Source organism: Malania oleifera, chromosome 6 (assembly GCF_029873635.1).
Source record: "Malania oleifera isolate guangnan ecotype guangnan chromosome 6, ASM2987363v1, whole genome shotgun sequence".
In the NCBI taxonomy this organism is placed as follows: domain Eukaryota; kingdom Viridiplantae; phylum Streptophyta; class Magnoliopsida; order Santalales; family Ximeniaceae; genus Malania; species Malania oleifera.
In genome coordinates, this window is record NC_080422.1 from 104,607,213 (window position 1) to 104,629,606 (window position 22,394).

At 36.5% G+C, this 22,394-nt stretch overlaps 2 protein-coding genes across 2 annotated transcripts; one reads left to right on the forward strand and one right to left on the reverse strand.

Annotated features, from left to right (window-relative positions):
• Positions 1-105: 105 nt before the first annotated feature.
• On the reverse strand, positions 106-2,711 carry LOC131157341 (putative clathrin assembly protein At2g25430). Its single transcript, XM_058111409.1, has 2 exons — positions 2,490-2,711; positions 106-2,406 (listed from the first exon to the last, which is right to left on the reverse strand). The coding sequence occupies exon 2, from the start codon at positions 2,375-2,377 to the stop codon at positions 470-472; it is 1,908 nt and encodes a 635-aa protein (XP_057967392.1). The 5' UTR covers positions 2,378-2,406; positions 2,490-2,711; the 3' UTR covers positions 106-469.
• A 1,565-nt stretch (positions 2,712-4,276) lies between these two features.
• Positions 4,277-17,637, forward strand: LOC131157342 (BRAP2 RING ZnF UBP domain-containing protein 1). Its single transcript, XM_058111410.1, has 11 exons — positions 4,277-4,742; positions 4,928-5,036; positions 5,141-5,255; positions 5,427-5,524; positions 6,985-7,091; positions 7,376-7,625; positions 7,980-8,033; positions 9,540-9,683; positions 9,839-9,903; positions 17,003-17,057; positions 17,142-17,637. The coding sequence occupies exons 1-11, from the start codon at positions 4,390-4,392 to the stop codon at positions 17,298-17,300; spliced, it is 1,509 nt and encodes a 502-aa protein (XP_057967393.1). The 5' UTR covers positions 4,277-4,389; the 3' UTR covers positions 17,301-17,637.
• Positions 17,638-22,394: the final 4,757 nt, after the last annotated feature.

A 22,394-nucleotide genomic window follows, 5' to 3' on the forward strand; every position in this document is an offset into this window, starting at 1 on the left:
TAAGACTACTGAAATAAGATTCATCCATTCAAGAAAGTCTCAAGTCTGAGGGACTTGAAGCATGTAAAACCCTAGGGGGAGAATAACAGAAAACAAAACAAGAAATTACAAGAATTAGATACCTTGCCACTTGCCAGTGAATATTTACAAGAAGATTGTTTCCCAAAAGCATGAAGCAAGCTTGCAGAATCAGTTGTCAACAACCTACAAGCAATTTGAATTACATAGTATGTATAATATATAAATATTTTGGAAAACAATATTGAAACAATAACACATCATCCTTCGGTCTCTACAACATCAAACCTCCATTCTTTCACTCCCTCTGGTGCAAAAATTTACACAAATTGAACAAAGGAAATCTGTAGAGAATATCTGAAGTCTTCAAAAGAATAGAAAAGGTAAGCATAGGTATACTCTTGTGTACATATTCTAGCAGGGACAAATTCATCCAGTTCATGAGTAATCATCAATAGGGAGTGTAGTAATACCCTCCTGGTTGTCCCATGCCATAGACCGGGGGCATCCCATAAGGCGTCATCGGTTGTGGAGCAGCGCCGCCGTAGGGGGCAAAGCCCCCACCAATCTTATTCAAACCCACTTGGCCTTGCATTCCATCCCTTCCATACCGCTGCCACGCTTGCTGTTCCTGCACAAGCAGCTGCTGTTTCTTCTCCATGTCTGCTATTTGCACATAAGAGGGAGGCGGCACCACAAGAGATGCAGCAAATGGGTCGTGCCCCACGGTTTGGACAGTGCCATCCGGAGCGGGCAGTGCCAAAACTGGGGTTGCACTCTTGCCTGATCCAGGCAAGGCCACACTGCTCGCGCTCCCACCGGTCATTTGAGCCGTACTGGTGTGCTGGTTCACTGCCCCCTGATCATACATGCCATTCAACAGCAATGGATCAAACCCTCCTGCCAATGCAGCTTTCTGTCTGGATAGATTGCTAGCCGACTCCACCAGTGCCAATTCCCAGTCTGCTTTACCAGTCTCAGCCGCAGGTGTCTGCCATGCCGAGGTGACTACAGGCTCTCCATTCGATGGGAATGCTTCCCATGAGCCATTTGCATTCGAAGCTTGTGGTGCAGAGAATAGAGCCAAGGCCAGTTTGTTACCCTGGGCATCGGCGGTAACAGCTTCATCCCTCAGATTCACCAAGTCTTCCGTCTCCTGTTGAGGCTGAGGCTTAGGTTGGGGCACAGATGGTGGTGGAGGAGTATAATTCTCCGGCGGAGGAAGGGCCTTTATCTCATTTGTATCCACTTGTGGCTCCTCCTCCTCCTTAACCACCGGTTGGTTCACCTCCACCCTTCTCTCAGGGCTCTTTGGCCTATTTGCCCTCTCCCTCAAAAACCCCTCCAGTGTCTCCAAAAGCTTGTCAGTGATTCTCTGCACTTCCGGGTACTCCAAAGACCTCGCAACCCCAATGTCCTTGCACCAACCATAAAACCCCACAAGCTCATCAATCTGCTTAGCAGCCCTAACATAAACCTCAAAAGCCTTAACACAATCTTGGTACTCCATCTCCAGAAACCGATCCAATAGCACTGCCAATGCCTCGCATATGTCAACATAAAGCTTGAAACTTTCCTTCACGATCAGGTAAAGCGCAATGAGCACCATCCTTGTGTTCTTGGCGGAACCCGTCGGCCGACAAGCCAAGAATCGATCAAGAAGCCGCTGTAGTTGAATCATCTTCTCCAAAACCCTCTCAGGTTTCATCTCCCTCACCGGAGTCACCTCTTTCCTCTGCTCCTGCCCGTCTACCTCATTCACATCGCCATAAGATCTCGATCTCCGCCGCATCCCGTAATTGGGTTCATCCCCCCTGAAATTTTCTCCATACCCAGATTCATACTCCCTCCGAGGCCGATCATCGGTGGCGGCGCCGCTACTCAATTTCCTCTCATACGCCATATACTCAACCCTCTGATCGAGATACAGAGCATAAGTTCTGACAAATCCGGAATGATCCCACGAATTCGAATGCGCCTCGTCTCGAAACCCGGACATGTTCAAAAGCCGAGTCCCTCTCCGAGTGGCATACAGAATCTCCTCCTGAAAAACCCAACCCCCATCGCTCAACAGCCTATGCACGAGCATCAACGCCTTCAGCGCCACGATCCAATCGCGGGTCTTGTTCAAGCGCTTGGAAATGGTAATCACGCACGCGTTAACGTATCCCCTTGACAACGAAGTGAGATTGAGAATCTCCTTGATGTATTTCTCGCCCGCTGGGTCGTCGTCGTGGCTCGTCGCCTTCACGATTAAGACTTCCAGGTCCGGCGCCATGTTTCCGGCGACTTTTGCAATGCTGATGCTCGTTTGATCCTTCACCGCCCCGATCGCCTTCCGAATTGTACTGGGTGCCATCGCCGCCGGCGTCCAGGTGCTTCAAGTTTCTGATATAAAAAGATCAAAGATTAAATTCATACCCGCAATTGATAGGAAGCAATGGAAAAGCAGGGGCAGTGAATGTGCTTACCGGTTTTTTCTGATCGACGGCGGAAATGGTCGGTCCCGGCAGAGGAAATGAGAGATCTACTGAGTGGAACCGACGGCGGAGATGGCCGTACAATCGGAGAAACGGCGAGAGGTACTGTGGAGATCTGAAGAAGAAAGTTGTCCGCAGTGGAACAGAGTCTTTATCTTTTCTCTTCTCCCGTCTTTATTGATTCCAAAACAGCGCCTGGAGACGTTGCCAAAACGCGTGGTGCGCAGGAAGCTCGTTTGGCTACAATACGATGTCGTCTAGCAAATTAAAAAAATTTCCTTTAATGGATTTTATATATACTTTACAAATAAACTTACTAATGCCACACCATATTTATTATTTAATTTAATTATTTCACATATTAAATAATAATTTTTTCTTTCAAATTTTATTTTGCAACTAAAAAAAAAAAATATGACTGTGATATTTTTTAGAATGTTATTAACATCTCCCATGAATTTATGTACTTCTATTTTGATGTTATCCCAATTATATCTTTTAACCGTTTCCTTAAATAAATTTATTTTCATTAATTAGTGGGTCGAAAGTTTCCTATTTTGCCGACTTTGTTTGCAATTATTTTTATTATACCAAAATTTATCACCTCTCCCACGATTGAAATTCTCACTCTGATTTGTTATGAAATAAACTTCTTCTTTTATGGCCATTATAGAAAATTATATTCTACGCTTGTATCTCTCGAAAAATAAAATGTTTCAAAAGAGTTTTTTAATACTGACGTAATTTAAGAATTAGCTAATTAAAGTGTGAAAATGATATATCTATATATATTTATTTATTTCTTGGTGCAATCCAGCCTTAATAAATGTTGCAGTGTTTAAATGATTTATGCATATAACATTTTCATTAATATTTTAAAATATTCATAACTACGATTTAAGATCTAATGTTGAGTGTGTAATAAAAAAAAAATTTCAGCCATATAAAGAAATGTTCGATCTCAATCTTGCAAAATTTTTATAAAGAAAATAAAGAAAAATACTATGAGACTAGTTGATATGCTACATTTATTTTTCATTTACTAAATATGCTACATTTATCATGGGATGACAAATTAGCCAATTCTTTATTTTATTTTTTGTCCTTTTCAAAAAATTAAGAAATAAATTTATTATTTAATAAATAAAAATGAAACATAAAATATTAATTTTTTAAAGCAACAAAAAGTATCTTCGAAAATAAATTATTGACGTTGCATTTGAGAGAATGAATTTCCAAGTTTAGACAAAATTTAATATAATGTAAAATTATATTAAATTTTAGTTTAAAATTAAGAAATTATATTAAAAATATAATTTTATATTATATTAAATTTTATATCTTATTTAAATACATATAAATCTAAATTTATGATGTTTTTCAAACACAAGATAAAAGTTCAATTGGCCAAAAAATCAATAATAATAAAAATGTCATTGGATTCTTTAAAAATGTTCTATTTTCTAAACTATTTTTTCCTTTTTTTAACAAAAAAAAAATAAAAAAATAATGAATATGCCCTATTCTTTCTTTTTTTCACCTTTCAAAATTTAAAGAATAACTTTATACGTTGTGTTCGAAAGATAATAATAGTGAGGAATAAATTTAAATTTATATAAAATATAATATAATTTTATATAATATTTTATTTAAATTTTTAAAAAATAAATTGAAAGCATCTTCCGAACAAAAATTTAATTGGTCAGAAAACAACAGTACCCACCCCATAATTACACGATGGCATTTTTATAGAACTATGAAAGCAATTCCTTTTCTTCGAGACTTTTCACTCATTGAAGGATGCCAATGATATTTTAAATATTGCGAAGAAACGTTTTTTTGGATAATTCAACGAAAGAAACGGGGTCAGAATTCCCGCGAATAACTACCTATGGCTACCCTTATCAAAATTTCGCAACCGAGTCATCTCCGATTCCACCGAGTCAGCATGTTCGCTCTCCGAATCCACTCGGTGGACACCGACCACCCCATCGCCGGAACGTCGGACTTCGTCTCTCGAACAGCAAACCCTAACCCTAACCCTAACCCTAGCGTCTTGGAGCGAAGGGGCATCGTGCACCTCTTCCGCAGCGAATCGCGTCACCCGGCGACTTCGCTGCCAAACCCTAGCTGCCGATCCACTCTTCTCTTCGTCGTCGCCGTCCCTAACTACCTCTCCTCGGAGGAATTCCTCTGTTTTTGCGGCTCCTACCTCGACCACGCCTCCGAGGTCCTCATCCTCAGGTACTTTCATGTTTGCTTGGTTTACAGTTTTTTTGGTTCCCGTGAAAGCCGTGAGAGATGAGGGAAAGCAATTTGGACTTCTACGCTGAGGAAAAGATGCAGTTGCACTGTTTCTTTCGTTTGGAGCTTAAGATAGCGGGTTTTTCAAGACTTTGTTGAGCTTTTGTTTCTTGATTGAATTACAGGAATGACGCGATGGAAGATCGGTACAGTGTGTTGATTAAGCTCGTTAATCAGTCGGAAGCTGACAACTTTTACCGTAATTTCAACGGGAAGCGGTTTTCGCTAGCCGAGGTCAGTGATCTTTTTGCATTATATTAATTCATTTTTTTGTGTTATTGATCTGAGTTTTAAGTTTATTTTCCTTTTTTTCCCTATTTTTTATATCTAAATTTCAGGCGGAGGTATGCCATATTCTCTTTACTCTTTCTGTAGAGTACACAGAGTCGGCTGAGATTGCTGGCATGCCTCCAACTGGATTTGCTGAGTTACCCACTTGTCCGGTATGCCTTGGTGAGTGACTCTCTACATAGTCCTTTCTTTTCTTTTAAGAGTTTATGTAATTTATAAGTGTAGCTAGGATTAAAGTGACTCCTGATTTTTTTGCATTTTAACTAACTTTAATAGCAAGTATAATATCCTGTGAGTTGCACACTTTTGTGAAATATTATGTTTGAATGTCAGAAAGATTGGACCAAGACACTAGTGGAATTCTGAGTACACTATGTGATCATTCATTTCATTGTTCATGTGTATCAAAATGGACTCATTTGTCTTGTCAGGTGAGCAAGTTCTTCTACCCTTTTTTTTTCCTTGGTTATATTAACTGCTCTGAATTATTTTGGTGTATGGAATTCATGCAGTGCATTGATCTAATTGCATTACATTTGGTTTTGTTAATGTCTGTTGAACACTACATAGTTTCAAGGAGGAGTTTGTGGGTACAAGTTGGGTTAATTTGTCCATAGTTCCACTGGATTGCTCTAACACACCATATTGTGTGGGATTTTGAAGCTTCAGGTCCATTTTGTATACCACAATAGGTTGTGAAACTGATAGTCCTTTCACTTCGTGTTGTTTTACCGTTGTGAGGGTAAATCACTGTAATCTTAATCTGCAGCAATGAAATTGACCATCTTTGTCAGGATTAAAGTTAACAAATGACCTACTTTAACTTTGTTTTGACAGTTTTGTGGAATTTAGTTTGAGACTTTGTATTGATTGTGGCCAAACTGGTTATAGAAGTAGGTGTGATGTACCATGTATCTTCAATTCTTCACTGTTTCTTTTATTGGTAGGCTTGTTATTTCATGTTTAATGGTACTTGAATATGAGGCTTTCCACAGAAAGACTTTTTTATGCACTGAGAATGTCATCAGCTTATTACTTCGCACTTTTCCCTTGGTGGCTTTCGTGATTTAGTGTGTTTTTGTGTGAATAAGCACCTGCAAGGTTGAGGGATTAAGATGCTTGTTTTGTCTCAATTTGTAATTAGTAGATATCCGTTGAAGGGAATTTCAGATTATTTATCAATATTCTATCAAGCTCTGCCTTTGTAACAAGTACAATTTGGGTTTCTGAAGAGAAAAGGGATGAAGTTGTAAGATGATGTTCCAAAATTTGGGACACCATAGCTCATGTGCTTTACATTCTCATGTCCACCTTTTTTTTAAGATAAACAAAGGATTTTTATTGTTCTTTTTTAATTTATTTTAAGGTAGGAAAGAAAGGGATTGCAAAAGAAGAATACAAAGAGGGTAAGATGTCCTCCAAAACAGAGAAAAATAAAGTGAGCAGAACATATCGGTGAAACAAAAGCCTTAGAATCTCTTTACATATCTACCAGAGACCGCCCTTGAATACCAAAGCAAAAAGAGAAAAATACTTTACTGTTGTATTGAATCCATGCAACAGGGGATCATGTATAGCTCTTGATCTTTTGGAGAAAGGCATACAATGGGAGTAACTGAGAACTGAGTAACTTCACTGTTGTATTGAATTTTTGAACTTTTTGTTATATTTTTTGTTCTTAGACTCTGTGTAACCATATATTCTGTTTTATTCAATATTGTTTTTCTCTTAGTTTATTTATTATTATTATTATTTAAAGTTTTACTTGGTGTTGCCGCTATATATACAATCTGACAACTGTTTTTTCTGACTCTTAATATTAATGTGGCAAAGAAAAATTTTTGGTGATCAGGGAAAGGTTTCTGTCTTAATGGTGATCTGTTATTATCAGGTTTGCCAATTTTGCCAGCAGCAGGATGACAAACTGACCTGCTCTGTTTGTGAGACATCAGAGAATCTCTGGGCTTGTGTGATATGTGGTTTTGTAGGATGTGGAAGGTAAAACCTTGGTATTAATATTTTTCTCCTCGAGTCTTGAAAAAGCTGCTAAGCTTTTCTCATTAGTCTTGAAAACCAACCCTTAGGCTGTTTGGATTTGCATGTGTGTGGAATTTGGTCAAAACTTAGTATTATTTTGCTTAAAATTTTTATCCAAATCCACATATCAATCTTCCAAACGTGGATTTAGTTTATTTTTCATTTGATCAGCTATACTTCACTCAGTTCAATTGGGAAATTTGAAGCCTTCCCCCCCCCCCCCCCCCCACCTTCTCTGAATTTAGATACAAAGAAGGGCATGCTATCAGGCATTGGAAAGATACACATCATTGCTATTCTCTTGATTTAGAAACACAGCAGGTTTGGGATTATGTTGGTGATAGTTATGTTCACCGGTTGAACCAGTCAAAAGCTGATGGCAAATTGGTACCAACAAACTTGCGTTGTATGTCATCTGAAGAAGATTGTGGTATTTGTGGATGTACTGAGGATTCTGGAATTAGTGGGACCCTTTTTAGTAGCAAAGTTGAAGCGGTACATGTTTCTTTCATTTTCTTATCAAATCATTGACAGGCTCTTGTGCACACACATGCATGCACACATTTCCACCCCTTCTACTGATCAGAGTTTACTTTAAGAGTGTTTAAATCCTAATTCATTCTGTGTTGGCTCGGCATATGTTCGGTTTCCCTTGGCGGGCTGTGCTGTATTAAGGTCTTGAAAACTTTAATGCTGCTACATGTTTCTAACAATGAGATGCTGCACTTCATTTTCCTTTGGCATGTTTTGAGACCATTGAACAACACAAGCTGGTGTTATCTATAATATTGACTTTCATTGCTGAAGGCTGACTTGCATTTTCTAACTGATTCTATTGCTTGAAAACAGATTGTGGATGAGTACAATCATCTTCTTGAATCACTTTTAGAGACTCAACGACAAGTAAGTAAATGCAGGCCCTCTTAGAAAACCTCCCCACTCTTCCTTTTTGGGTGGAATACGTGAACCATTCTTCTTTGCATAGTAGAATTTGGAAGTCTTTCAGTCCATTGCTGATCTGATACTGACTGTGTGGTAAAGTTGGGGAGAGGTTGCCTTAGAGAGGTTTACAACTCATCCATGAACGAACTTACTATTGTGGGATTTGCATCATCTGATCTCTATTCAGCCAATGTATTGAAACTACTTTTTTTATATTGCATACTTAGTCACCTTCTCAAGGCTGAAATCCCAATTGCCACATCGAGTGATTTGATCTCGCAGCTTACAACTTAGTAACATTGATCCTCTCACTTGTTTCTCCATGTTCAAGGCGCAGTGTATGTGCTTCAACAGGACTTGTTGGATAGCTTTCTTATATGAAGGGTGTGCAAACATCCCATCCTAAACCTTGATCTGGTTGAGCACTGAAACCAATCCTGTGCTCCACTATCCAAATAATCAGAGGAACATTTTCTTGTTCCCATAATCCCATCCCAATAGAAGCACTCTGGGTTACCCAGATAACTGAACCACCCACCATAACATTTATGGCCATTTAAGGCAAGCTCTTAAATTCAATTTCAAGTAAAATTTTGAGGCTATAAAATTATAAAGTTTCAATGGAAATTTTGTTGTCAATGTCGATTTTGATTTCAATTTTTAAAAAATGATGGAAATTATTAGTAAAACATGGAATTCTTTTATAGAACTTTATAAATTGTTAATAATCATAGTAGTGCAAGATATGGAATTAAACATTATAAATAAAATGCGTCAATGACATGTATATGGTGTATAAGGTGCAATAATGTCATATAATAATTATATTAAAAATATTCAATTAATATAAATTAAATTCATAATTAGTGTAATGTTATTTACTTCACAAATACAGATAATTAAATGGTCAAATAAAATGTTGTATCTAATATCTGAGTTTAATTTTTATACAATTTAAAAAATTTGAATGGTTTAATTCATATCCTTGTTGTAATAATCTTTAGTTAAAAAAAAAAAAAGAAGATTAATTAAGAGAGAAATTTAAATTTGGGTTCTGAATCTCAGATTTTAAATTAAAGGAAATTTAATTTAGTTAAAAATTTGACAAATTTCACTAACATTTTGAGATTTTGATAAATTTTGGATGATTTGTGGAAATTTTGATGGAAATCAATTACTGTTTTGATTTTGAGGGTGGTGGAAATCAGAGGCTTTGATGGAAATTTGAACAATTTCATGAAAATTTAAGACCATGATTTAAGGAGTGTAATTTAGACTGTTAGGAATGCCTGATTGGGTTGCATTTATTCTACGAGATTATTTCTCTTCAAATGTACGTTCTCCCTATCACCCGCCCTCCCCCCAGCCTTCATGATCTTGTTGTCTAATTTGCATGTTGCATGTCCTACCGAGTGACGTTGAATCCTCTGAAAAGGGTTTATATTCATACATTTATTTTTTTCCCAGTATTATGAATCTCTCCTTTTAGAGGCCAGAAGTAAAAAGGAGAGTTCCATTTCAGAAGCAGTGGAGAAGGCTGTGACATCGAAGATGCAGGATATCCAGTGCAAACTGGAGAAATGTGTTGAGGAGAAAAAAGCTGTTGCAGATGTAAGTTCTGTTCCGACACCCTGTATAATTTCTTTTGTATCTGTATATTTTGCTAAGGTTCAGCGCTGTAGGTCAAATTACTAGCTCTTGTTTTTCTCATTTGGACATTCCTCACCAGTTTCATCCTGTGACAAGCTCTTTTAATTATGCCTTAGATCAATCAAAATCTTATCAAGAACCAAGAGCTTTTGCGGAATAAAGTCAAGGAAATAGAAGAGAGGTACGTCTTCCCTCCCCTGGATACCTAAATGTGGCTTTTTTTTTTTTTGAAGAAAGAAAAGTAAGAAGAGTATATTAAACACAAAGGGACTACATGTCAGAGAAGACAAAGAACAAAACCATAAAGGGGGTTAAGATGACCTGCCTCTTGCATTCTGAACAATATTCGTAGTAAGAAATTAGTACTAGTACTGGTAGAATGATGGGCAAACTGGTATCTGGCTTTCCGCATACAGTAGATAGAAGCAGACCAGACCAGCTTGAGTTTTCTGGAGGCTGAATTGTCTGAAGAGCAATACTTCACAATCCAACAAAACTCTTGGTTTCAGGTGGGAGCCAGCTTGGGAACATAAAAAACTTCATAAGTTCTGCAATGAACAGAACTGGAGAAACTGCAGGAGAAGAAAACATGGTCTCTTGATTCATACATTTTTTTACAGTTAGGACATGGATCAACAGAAGGATTCCATTTATGAATTCCATGCAAGATTGGAAGCTTATTAAGAATAGCCAACCAAGCTGTGAAAGGGAACCTAGGGATGTGGTTTTTGTCCCAATTCACTGTACTGCTTCTCTCTCTAGTTTGATGCCGGGCTGACATTTGAGAAAAAGGTTCCAGTAGGAGAGGGAGACCAGAAAAAGCAATCAGGAACTAGAGTTGAGCAAGATACCAGCAACAGTGTCCTTGAAGGATTGAACTGCATTATTTGAAGTATGACACCAGTGCCATTGTTCTTGGGGGTTAATAGCAGCGGCCACCAAAGAGTGAATTGGACAGCCAAGGAGTTGAGAAAAGTAAAGACTGAGAATTGGATTTTCTGTATTTGGGTACTAACAACATTTGAGGAGACCATCGTGATTTTGAAAGCCAGCTGCTACATCCTACGTGAATAGTGTGAAACACTGTTATATAACAGGATTGGTGCCTATTGCCTCCAAATACCATTGCAGGATGATATCTTGGACTGCCCCAATTCACATCCATTTCGTTTGCAATAATATGTTACGATACAGTTTGCAATGGTCCATTATGTTTTCATTCTGGCTTTGAATTACTTAAAACAGTTCTTCTATACTCATATTTTATTTTTTATTTTTAATTTAAAGCCTTTAAAACTTGAAAATAGAATTTCTAAACCATATGCATTCTGTTTGCTATTAAATAGTCAGCAATGAAACCTAAAGTAAGATTAAATCAATTGAAGGCAAAACCAACTGTTTGTTATGTAGAAGAGTAAAAAAAATATATTTTGAAATTTTTTTCTTGTATGGGTTGAAATTTTATATTTGTGGGGTAAATATACCACCTTACATTTTTTCTTTTTTTTTTTGAAAAAAAAAAAAGAAAATCAGGAAGACAATCTTAAATTTGAAGGCATAAAAAGGCAGTCCACCACTCCACTGTACTGATGAACCCTAGTTATTGCATCTCTGGAGTTCAGTTTTTAAATAAAACACTGATTGGGAGGGTTGTGGGTTGCAATAGAGATTGCATAACAACTGAAGAAATGGAAAATGGGTGAATAGCATTTGGGAGACTCTGATTGGGGTCAGAGTCATTTAGATGCTGGGAACCTTATTTGCCAGTTATTTCCTAAAAATGAAGCTAGGAGGATTCTTGGAAAAAGGCTGGATTGAGTGGTTTGATGGCTGTTGGATGTTGGTTTGGTGGCATTGGCAGTGGGGTGTGGCGAGGTCACTGATCTGCCAAAGTCTTTCTGGGTGACAATGGTGGGTTTGCTAGCACATTTGTGGAATGATGAACTGTTTTGGGAAATTGGGAAAGTCTTTGGCGGCTTTTGTCAAGATCGATGAGGCTACTAGGGCAAGGAACCACCTCAAATGAGCAGGAATTATGTTACTTGCCTGGAAAACCTAAATTCCTGTCACTATTGTTGTGAAGGAGGGCTTTTGGGTGGAGGAAGTCCAATTATGGAAAAAAGTAGGCCCTGAGATGATGGTAGGGGTCCTAGGGGATGCACTCGTAGTCGTAGATCATTGTGGGCATGGGGAGAAAAGGCATTAGGTGAGAAGTGGAAGGCTAGTAGGTGAGAAGGCCACAGTGGGCGTGGGCCTGACAGTGGGTGTTGGTTGAGGCCTCAGGGGCTTAATCAGAGCATATCACAAGATGATTTTGTTGGTGGGCCTTGTTCAAGCTTTAAGAGCCCAATCCAGAGGCATTGGTGGAGTCGTGAGGATAAAGGAAAGGGTGGTAAAAAAAGCCCCCATTCGAGTAGTCTCATAGGTCTGACTGGGGGCTCGGTTCCAACCATTCTTTCTAAGGACAACCTCGCTCCTAGCGAAAGATCAAAGGCCAGGGAAGGAGAGGGTCTTACCAATGACAAATTGCCATTCGATGCTTCTTTCTGTTGATGGGGCTCAGATGATTGTAGATGTGAGGAGAGGAGTAAAGTTGAGGTTGAGAATCTAGCCAAAAGAAGATGGGGAAGCCTGGCGAGCAACACGGAGGTTGAAGAATAAAACTAGTACAACTATTGTTCAAGTAGACAAGTGGGAGGGAGGAGTAATGCCTGTAAGTCCCTGTGAGAGGATCGAGGAAACTCATCTTGATAGGGTCCACATGGGTTAGGAGAAGCTCAGGTGCATTGGGAAATTTTTAAGTTTGTCAAGGATGGCTGTAAAAGTGAGGTGTTGGAATTACTTCTTAATTTGTGAAAGAACAGTACTGATGAATATAGAGGTAGGAAGCAAACTTTGTCAAAAGGAGGGATGGGGAAATCAAAAGACATAATTATAAGAGAAAGGCAAGCAGGGATAGGGTGATGATGGGAGGAAAGGGGGAACTGGAGGGCAGACATGATTTGTAGCCAAGCGAAAACGTGGAGGACATTTCTAGAGTGGCCATCTACTTTATTTGGTGTGAACTTCGGAAAAATTGTACACTGGCCACTCGGTTCAATGGAGCTTTGTGGGGACACAGGAGGATTTTTATTATGGGACAATAGATTATTCAGTAAACTCGATGCTGAGGTAGGACATGAGGTTTCATGCTTGCTTAGAAGACAGTCAGATTAAATAGTTACTCTCAAGCGTCTATCCACAGGAGGGTAGAGTTGAGGGGAATCTTTGGGCTGAATTGAAGTTGTTGAGGGCCGGATAGGAGTTGCCATGCTGCATTGGAGGTGACTTCAACCCTATTAGGTTTCTATGTTAAGTGAAGGAAGGCAGAATATTAACTCTAGTTATGAGAGAATTTTCTTCATGCAGTTAGTTTATCTTTCTTATATGGAGGATCTTTCACTTGGTTGAGAGATAGAAAGGCAACTTATTTGAACAGACGCAGCATTGGTGTCCACCAGGAGGAGATTTTTCATGATGACTAAATTATCCTTACTATTGGCTGATTGGACATTTCTTCATAGTAATATTACATGCTATTATTATATATAATAAATTAATTACTATAATAAAAAAAATAGACTTCAATAAAAAGGAAAAAGTAATATTACTATTATGTTACAATAAGATAATACTTTGGTTGAAATTTTGAGACCATATTGCGTCCCATTACTTTGGTTAATTGGGTAATTAAGTGTTGAATTTTTTTTATTTATGATAGTTGCAATTTTTAGGACATGTATTTAGTGTAATTCATTTTCTAGGTTCTTGTAGTGAAAAGATAATTATTCTTCATATATTATTCATACATGGGACAAGGGTATAGTGGCGAATGCTTGTCGAACCAAACACACATGGGCATTCCAAGTACATTCCTAGGAATCTTGCGACATGAACCAAACATAAAATTCTCATGAGTTAAGCTTCCCGTTTCTTTCCAAGAATAAGATTAGTAGAGATTTCATCCCATTGGAATATTTTTATTTTGTGAACCGAAAACTATGTTATAGCAACCTATACAAAAAGAATTTTAATAGGAGGGTCTTGTTGAAATGGATGGAATTTTCAATGACTAGGGAAGAGGATAAAGCTTAAGCTTGGTTAGAGGAAGAGGAGATGTTGGTGGGAATATTGTAATATTGTAATTAATAGTGTTGTCATAGTTTAATATTACGGTAATTCAATTTTGTGGATATCATAATAGTGCATACAATAATATTTATAGGTTAAAATACATTATTATGTCATTTAATGAATACAATGACTAGAAGTGTGTAACCAATAAATAACATTAATACATTATGTGATTATAATAAAATTTGATATTATATTATTATAACATATTATTATTATTTCCATTTTCTGTTACTTTCAAGTTTCAATATTATAATAATAATTTGTTGCTATAAATATCATAATAATATCACATAATACTATAATTTGTTGCTATAAATAGCATAATATTATTACATAATACTTCAATAGATGAGACATTTATGCTTGACTAACCAAAATCGGAGGGACAATTTAATTCCGCGTGGAAAAAAAAAGGGGGGATGCCCATAGGAATGTAAAATATCCATGGGTCAGCATAGGAATTAGATTCCCTTATTTGTGCTATCCTTCATTCTTAGAAAATGTGAGATTACCACGACATTACTCCCTAACCCTGAAACAAACATGGGAATGAGATGCCAGTTTCACGAGCGAAGCTTGTTGAGGGCATTATGCTTGCGTGTGACCACTGCCCTCTTGTGCGTATTGAGTGGGTGACCATGATGTAAATACTAGTAGGCTTTACTACTTGGGTAGGGTAATGCCTTTGTGAGAAAAGGGGAATGGGACGACTCGGTCTTATTGATGTTTCCTAGTGTTAGTCAAATTAGCATAGAAAGCTCTTTATGGGAAACTGAATGTTCATTAGTCTTGTAAAATTCTCTAGCTATTGAAATTGTGTTTAGAACATTTGCCTCCTCACTAAACACCTCTTCACCTGTGCGTTCACTTTCATGCTTGCTTACTGCTTCTTCATAATTGGTATTTGATAGTTATGAACATGTTTGGTGAGTTTGCGGTTTACTTTCGGCTAATTAGTTAGACTTGTGCTCTACAATGAATGCCTTTTACACGGTCTAAAGTATTCAGCCTGTGACACATAGGCATCACATTCTCTATAGTTCATCACTTCATTCTACTAACATTGTTCGACAAAGATGATAAATTTTATATTGGGTTTAAAATGCTACAGATAGGAAAATTTATTTTTATTTCATTTTTTGTTACTTTATGACCATAAATATAAATGAATGATTGATAATCATACAAAATCGGTTGATAAGTAGATGACTATTATGATAAGCATGTGATAAATAAGTTAATGTAATGAAATATATTAGGCAAGTAATATAATACATGATTATTCTATTAGGCACAAAAAGAAACATTTTAAATTATACGGATTCTATTATTTTCCATAGTCGGAGAATGAAGTCTCTTAAAATCTTAATTAAGGTTTACTGAATTTGTAATTAATTTACATAATTATATTACATAATCTTTGTCTAAGTTTTATAATCATAAAACTTATTATATTCCTTATATCTACAAAAATAAATAATTGTGTATTATTCTCATCTTCATTATCATCTTCTTCTTCCCATTCTCTTAACATAGCGAAATATTGGATTAATATACAAAAGGAGATCAGAGAAAATGAGAAGAAAAGTGGGCAAAAAATAAAAAGTAATTTTTGTGCTGTAAGGTTCTGTGGTGGCTTGTAGTGTTATGGCCATGAGTAGTGGTGTTGAGACCACAGAAAAAAAAAAAAAAAAGGGAATCCGTTACTAATGAACATAATGGCCACGACTGCTATTAAATTGCTCTGGATGAAGTTTTAGAGACAGTGTGTTTGTGGAGCCTAGAATGCTTTCGTTCTCAGAGGCAGATATTTGATGCTGCACTTGTAGCTAATGAGCGTCTGGATGCTAGTTTTAGAAAGGCAGAGCCAGAATTTTCTGTATGGAAGTTGAGAACGATGACAATAGGACCATGTGAATTGAGATATTTTCTTTATATGCTAGAGAGGCTCGGCTTCAGGGCTAAATGGAGAGGAGAATTAGTTCTTGTATCTCTTCTGTAATGCATTTACTCATGGTTAATGGATTCCCTAAGGGCTTCTTTGCCACCTTGAGAGGCCGCATTCCCCCCAGCCGTGGCTCCACTTATTTATCATCATTATGAAGGCCTTTTCCTGTTTACTGAGGAGAGCTGCGGGGTGTGGTTTCAGCAGTGGATTTATTACAGAGAGTGGCTTGCTCTTCAATGCTGATACAAATATTTTTTGTGAAGCTGATGAGTATCAGTTGAGATTTTTAATTTCTGGCATTCTTTGGTTTGAAGCTTTCTCAGGTTGAATGGTGTGTAGGGAAGAGTGGGATTTTTCCTCTGGGGAATGTAAAGGAGATGGACTAGTTGGCTGTCAACTTGGGCTGCAAGGTTTGATAAAATCTCCCAATCACCTACCCAGAATGATCCCTTTCATAGTGAAGGCTGTGTGAGATAGAGCGGTGCAGTGATTCAGAAGAAGACTGGAATGGAATGTTTTCAAACCTGGACTCTGATAATAAATAACGCAGAATGGGAATGAATTCAATTTTGGGGCTTGATTGTTGGGATCATTCCCAATGGGTCGTTCATTGAACCTGGATTGTCATTCCTGAAATTCTAGATTGAAACTCAACAAGAATGTGGGAACTTCAATGATTTTTTTTTTTTTTTTTTTATTTTCCTTTTAAGTAATATGAACATGAGTTGAATGAACTATTCATATTCCCAAGAAAACCGGCAATGTAAACAAATACATTTTCATATTCTGTTTCTTCACTGGACAGACAAACAGAAAATCAAAAATCGATAGAAATTATACTGAACAGGCCCTTAGGATTCTTAACCCCACAGATTACCATACTGTGTTCCAAGCAAGTACTAAGAAGTAAGAAGTGAGAGACTGATGTTAATTTGTTAATTACTCCTAACATTTTCTTCATAATACAGTGGCTTTTTGGTGATTAATGCTTGAAGTTGTGGCATGGACAGTAATAATATTGGGAATTCCTCTTCCTTCAATTAAATATAAATAAGATTAAATGTAAAAATGTATGGTTGTAGGCAGTGTACTCATGTTTTTTGTTCATCTCTGACAAACTAAAATTGTTTCCCTTCTTTTTCTTCTCTCTTTTTAGTGAAATTTCATTGCTAAGGTCGAGAGATGAAAAGATAGGAGACCTGGAAGAGCAGGTGTGCTATTTATTATCTTTCAATCTAAATGTTTGCATCAACCTGAGGAATGTTTTCATTAAAGATTTACTTTATCTGTTGCAGATAAGAGACCTTACGGTATACATTGAAGCCCAGAAAACACTCGATAACTTGACAGATTCAGATGGCGTCAAAGGAGGAACGCTCTTACCAGTACCGTTGAAACAATCCTCCCCATCCAGTAGCAGAAGGAATGCAAAGTCGAATAGAAGACGGAATTAATATTTGGCCTCCTTTCCAAACACATTCATCACCATATTGTGTATACCCAAAACAGAGTGCATGCTTGTATGACAACATGGAATAGGCAATGGTCAGTTCTCTAACTATTCTTGTAAAGCAAAACTTGTGTTCCATGATGAAATCCTGTGAGAATTTTGCTGCTGCACCATCTCGCAGCACATGCTGTGGTGCTCTTCCAATGTTGTATGCACTTGACCTAAACAGGTTGTCCCAACTATTTTTTCCTTGTTTTAGTTAGGGTTTAAAATGCCCTTGGAAGGTCAAATTAATTGTAAAAGAGAACATTCTAATGATTTTAGGTTTGGCATCATCCAAATTGAAACCTGTGCATTCATGGATAAATTACTTTTTAGTGTTGACGGGACTTCATACATGTAAAGTTCAATCTGAAAATAAATAGCATGTCTGTGGGCGATTGTTCATATGCCAATTGAAGCAGGCTTTTGAGAAAAATAGGTCTTATTTTTGAGATGGAGCTTGCCGGTATTATTTGCACATAAGGTGGTAATATCATGATTTTTTTGGGACTTGTACAGGTAAGTCTTTTTGTATGTTTGTAGTTCAATATATATATATATATATATATATATATATATATATATATATATGTCTGTGCGTGTATGCGCGTGTGCCACATCAATTTAATTTAGTAGAACTGACTTAGACACGTTCACTAACTGAGGTAATTCGAATTATACCTACTTTTTAGTTATATTTAGATTGTATTCGAGAGTATAGATTCCGAATTTTAGATTTGGATTGGGTGAATTTAAATAAATTTTAATGCAAGTTTATATTACATCTTATCTGAATTTAAATTCAAATTAAGGCCTCTTCAATAATTTCCAATTGGCATAATAAAAACTTTCGACCATCCATTGAAAAAGAAACTACCCCTCAAACATCTAATTATTTTTAAAGATCCCCAAGGTCATTCTAAATTTATGATCCTACCAACTCAATGTGCACAAAACATATATGCCAAATTTAGAACAGGTATAATTTATCAAATACATCAAATAACTAGCTATGCATACTACTACTAAGCAATAATTTCACCTCATATTTTTTTATAAAATGAAAATAGTGTCAATAGGAGTTTTGATAAGTGAACATGGAAAGTGAATAAAAAAAAAAATTACAAATTCAATTTCTCTTCATGAGATTGGGATAACAATATCATTTTTTTATGGGCAAAACTCTTATACCGAGTACCATTTTTTCCTTGTTCTATGTCATTCATTTGAAAATTTGATATCAAAAATATCTTTTAAAATTGTATCAAAATCAAAACAAGTTTTAACTGATAAAAGAACTTGTTGAAGCACATAAAATGATCTAGTTATTTTAAAATTTTATATGCAATATCATCGGCATCGTAACCCTCAAGTTGTTTTATATTGAATTCTAATATTTGCGAGTAGATGATTAATTTTGTTTTGCGTGTCACATCGTAATATCAGAAAAGAAAAAAAATAAACATAAATATATATTCATGGATCTACCAATTAAGACCAAGCAACTTATGTAACAATATGTATATATGTATATAATAAACACACACACACTTATTGATCTCTTTCAATTAAGATCCAAGCAACCTACAAATATGAAATTATTATATTTGTTCCATATCAATTCGTCTCTCCCATACGCAATCTATGGTAGATGAAGGATAATTAGTACCCTCATGGTGCTCTTCAGTTAATGGAAGCAGAAGGGGTGGGGGAGACCACAGTTGGCACTACTCGTAACTCACACTTATATTCACTCTTTGCGGTCTCTTTTGATACATTGTCTGTGTGCCCCATATTGGTAGAAAAATTGTTTTGAATTTTTTCTTTATTTGTCCCACATTGGTGAAAAGTGTTTTTTGGACTTAAGGTTAAAGTTATAGAAAGAGCTCAACTCTCCATTTGTAAAACACACCCCCAGAGTTATACTTTGTCAAGAAGTAGTGGATTGATCCTCAGCATCCGAGAACGTAGGTAATTTTGTACCGAATCTTGTTAAATTCTTCACTTGTTCTTTTTATTGTCTTTTATTATTAATTTCTGCATTACTTTAGTTTCTTATATATTCAATATCATTATCAGAGTTAGGTTGAATAGTGTTGATACGAAGGTGTTCCTCTATTAGGATCCTCAATTCCACATTTGATGCCTAAGAAAAACTTTATCTAAGTGAGTGTTCAGTGACCATTGCGGGTCAATCGCTCCTTGGAGGTCGACCTGGTCAAAGTGGAATTTCAATGGATAAAATAGAGTAGACACAGTTGTTACGTACTATTCATCATAGGCCTTTTACTTTGTTGGTTGCTATTGAGTATATAGAAAATGGAAGAAACTAGTGCAATAGTAGAAGAAACTCTATCCACACAAACTCCAACCCCTTCGGCTTCGACATCATCGTCAAAGACGATAGCTAATGCTCAGTTTGAAGTGGAGAAATTTGATGGTACCAATAATTTTGGTATGTCGCAATGTGAAGTAATGGACATCTTATATCAGCAAGAATTGGATATTGCTTTGGATGATGTGACAGAGATTGGGAAAAGATCAATCGTCAAGCATGTGGTACAATTCTTCTGTATCTCGCTAAAAATCAGAAATATTGTGTTATCAGGGAGACATCTGCAAAGAAATTGTGGAAGACATTGGAAGATACATTTATGACCAAAAGTCTGGAAAATCGGCTCTATTTGAAAAAGAAATTGTTTCACTTCCAGTATCAACTAGGTATTTTGATTAATGACCTCATAAATGCTTTCAATAAAATTTTAGCCGATTTTTTAAATTTGGATGAAAAGATGAAAGACGAGGATAAAGTCATATTGTTACTGAATTCTCTCCCTGATGATTATGAACATTTGACCACCACTTTATTGTATAGGAAAGATAAAGTTACTTTTGATGCTATTTGTACTACATTGATTAGTACTGAATGTAGAAAGAAGGATCAGAGGGTCTATAAGGAAACAACAGACACACTAACAATAAGGGGATGTTCTTAAAGTCATATGCCTAAAAAAAGGAGTAAATCTCATGGGAGGAGTAAATATCGTGGGAGACCTGCTAAAGATGAATGTGCCTTTTGTCATAAGAAAGGACATTGGAAGAAAGATTGCCCTAAATTACAGCAAAAGAATAAGGGCAAAACACATTCTAATGCCAATATAGCCAATAATGATGGAAGTGAGTCAGATTTTTCTCTTGATGGAACATTTTCGTCACATTATTTTGGTGAGTGGATTTTGGATTCTGGTTGTTCCTAGCACATGTGTCCCAATAGGGAATGGTTTTCTAATTCTAAAGAATTAGATGGTGGGGTTGTTTTTATGGGAAATGATAATACCTATAAAACAACTGGAATAGGATCGATACAATTGAAATGTCAAGATGAAACTATTAAAACCTTGACTGATGTTAGGTATGTTCCAAACTTAAAGAAAAATATGATTTCATTGGGTGCTTTAGAATCTAAAGGGTTCACTACCACTTTGAAAGATGGAACCTTAAAGATTAAATCAAATGTGCTGGTGGTGATGAAAGTAATAAGGAAAAATAACTTGTATTATTCACAAGATAGTACAATTATTGGCTTAGCAGCTGTTGTTTTTGAGAAAAATACAGGTTCAGATACAACTAGGTTAAAGACATATACGATTGGCATATGCCAGAGAAAAATCTTTGCAACAATTAGCTAAGCGAGGTTTGTTGAAGGGTACAAAGGTGTGCAAACTTGAATTTTATTAACATTGCATTATGGGAAAACAGACTAGAGTGAAATTTGACACTACAATCCATTAGACTGAAGGTATTTTAGACTACATCCATACAAATGTATGGGGGGGGGGCCCACAAAAATGGCTTCATTGGGTGGTATGCATTATTTTGTCACTTTTGTTGATGATTTTTTCAGAAGAGTTTGGGTGTGTTCTATGAAGCATAAAAATGAAGTGTGTGATATTTTCCTCAAGTGGGAAAAATTAGTTGAAACTCAAACTAGCAGAAAGATTAAACAACTCAGATAAGATAATGGCGGTGAATACACGAGTGACCCATTTATGAAGGTATGTGAGGATAAAGGTATTGCTCGACACTTCATAGTTAGAGATACATCGCAACAAAATGGGGTGGCAAGACGCATGAATCAGACTTTGCTGGAGAAAGTTCGATGTATGTTGTCTAATGTTGGGTTAGAAAAAAGGTTTTGGGTTAAGGCTATTAGATATGCGTGTCATCTCATCAATTGTCTACCATCATCTATAATAGGGGAAAAACACCCTATGAGATATGGTCTGGAAAGCCTGCTAGTGATTATGATTCTTTACATGTATTTGGTACTATGACTTATTATCACGTTAAAGAGTCTAAGTTAGATCTAAGAGTCAAGAAAATAATATTCTTGGGGATAAGTGTAGGAGTCAAAGGATACCGTCTTTGGTGTCTATAGACAAAAAAAATAATTTTAAGCAGGGATGTGACTTTTAATGAACTTGCGATGATGAAGAAAACAATACGCAAGGAGTCACGAGTTGAAGAGAATATCAGTGGTACTCAATAACAGGTGGAGGTTGAGACAATTTTTGGAAACCCAGTGAGAAATGGGACTACACAAGGCAACTCTTCAGTTATGGTGGGGAATAGTGTACAAGAAGAGGAGATTTCAATTCTAGAATCTTCACAGCAACAATAATCAATTGTTTCTTAGAGGCCAAGACAAGAAATTTGAAAACTTGCTCGGTATACTAATATGGTGGCCTATGCACTTCCAGTTATGGATGATAATGTTCCTTACACTTTCAAAGAAGCAATGAGGAACTCTGAATCAGACAAGTGGAAAAATGTAATGGATAAAGAAATGCAATCTCTTCATCAAAATCAGACTTGGGAGCTAGCCCAGCTGCCCAAGGGTAAGAAAGTAATTGGTTGCAAATAGGTTTATGTAAAGAAAGAAGGATTTCCAAATAAAAATAATGCTCGTTTCAAAACTAGATTGGTAGCTAAGGGCTACGCATAGAAGGAAGGCATTGATTATAATGAGGCATTTTCTCCAGTTGTTAAACATTCT

Bases quoted from the DNA above. Each gene is read 5' to 3' on its own strand.
- LOC131157341 (XM_058111409.1), bottom strand. From the start codon at position 2,377: ATGGCACCCAGTACAATTCGGAAGGCGATCGGGGCGGTGAAGGATCAA.
- LOC131157342 (XM_058111410.1), top strand. From the start codon at position 4,390: ATGGCTACCCTTATCAAAATTTCGCAACCGAGTCATCTCCGATTCCAC. The intron at 9,904-17,002 runs GTACGTCTTCCC...CTCTCTTTTTAG, and splicing joins GTCAAGGAAATAGAAGAGAG to TGAAATTTCATTGCTAAGGT. The intron at 17,058-17,141 runs GTGTGCTATTTA...TATCTGTTGCAG, and splicing joins TAGGAGACCTGGAAGAGCAG to ATAAGAGACCTTACGGTATA.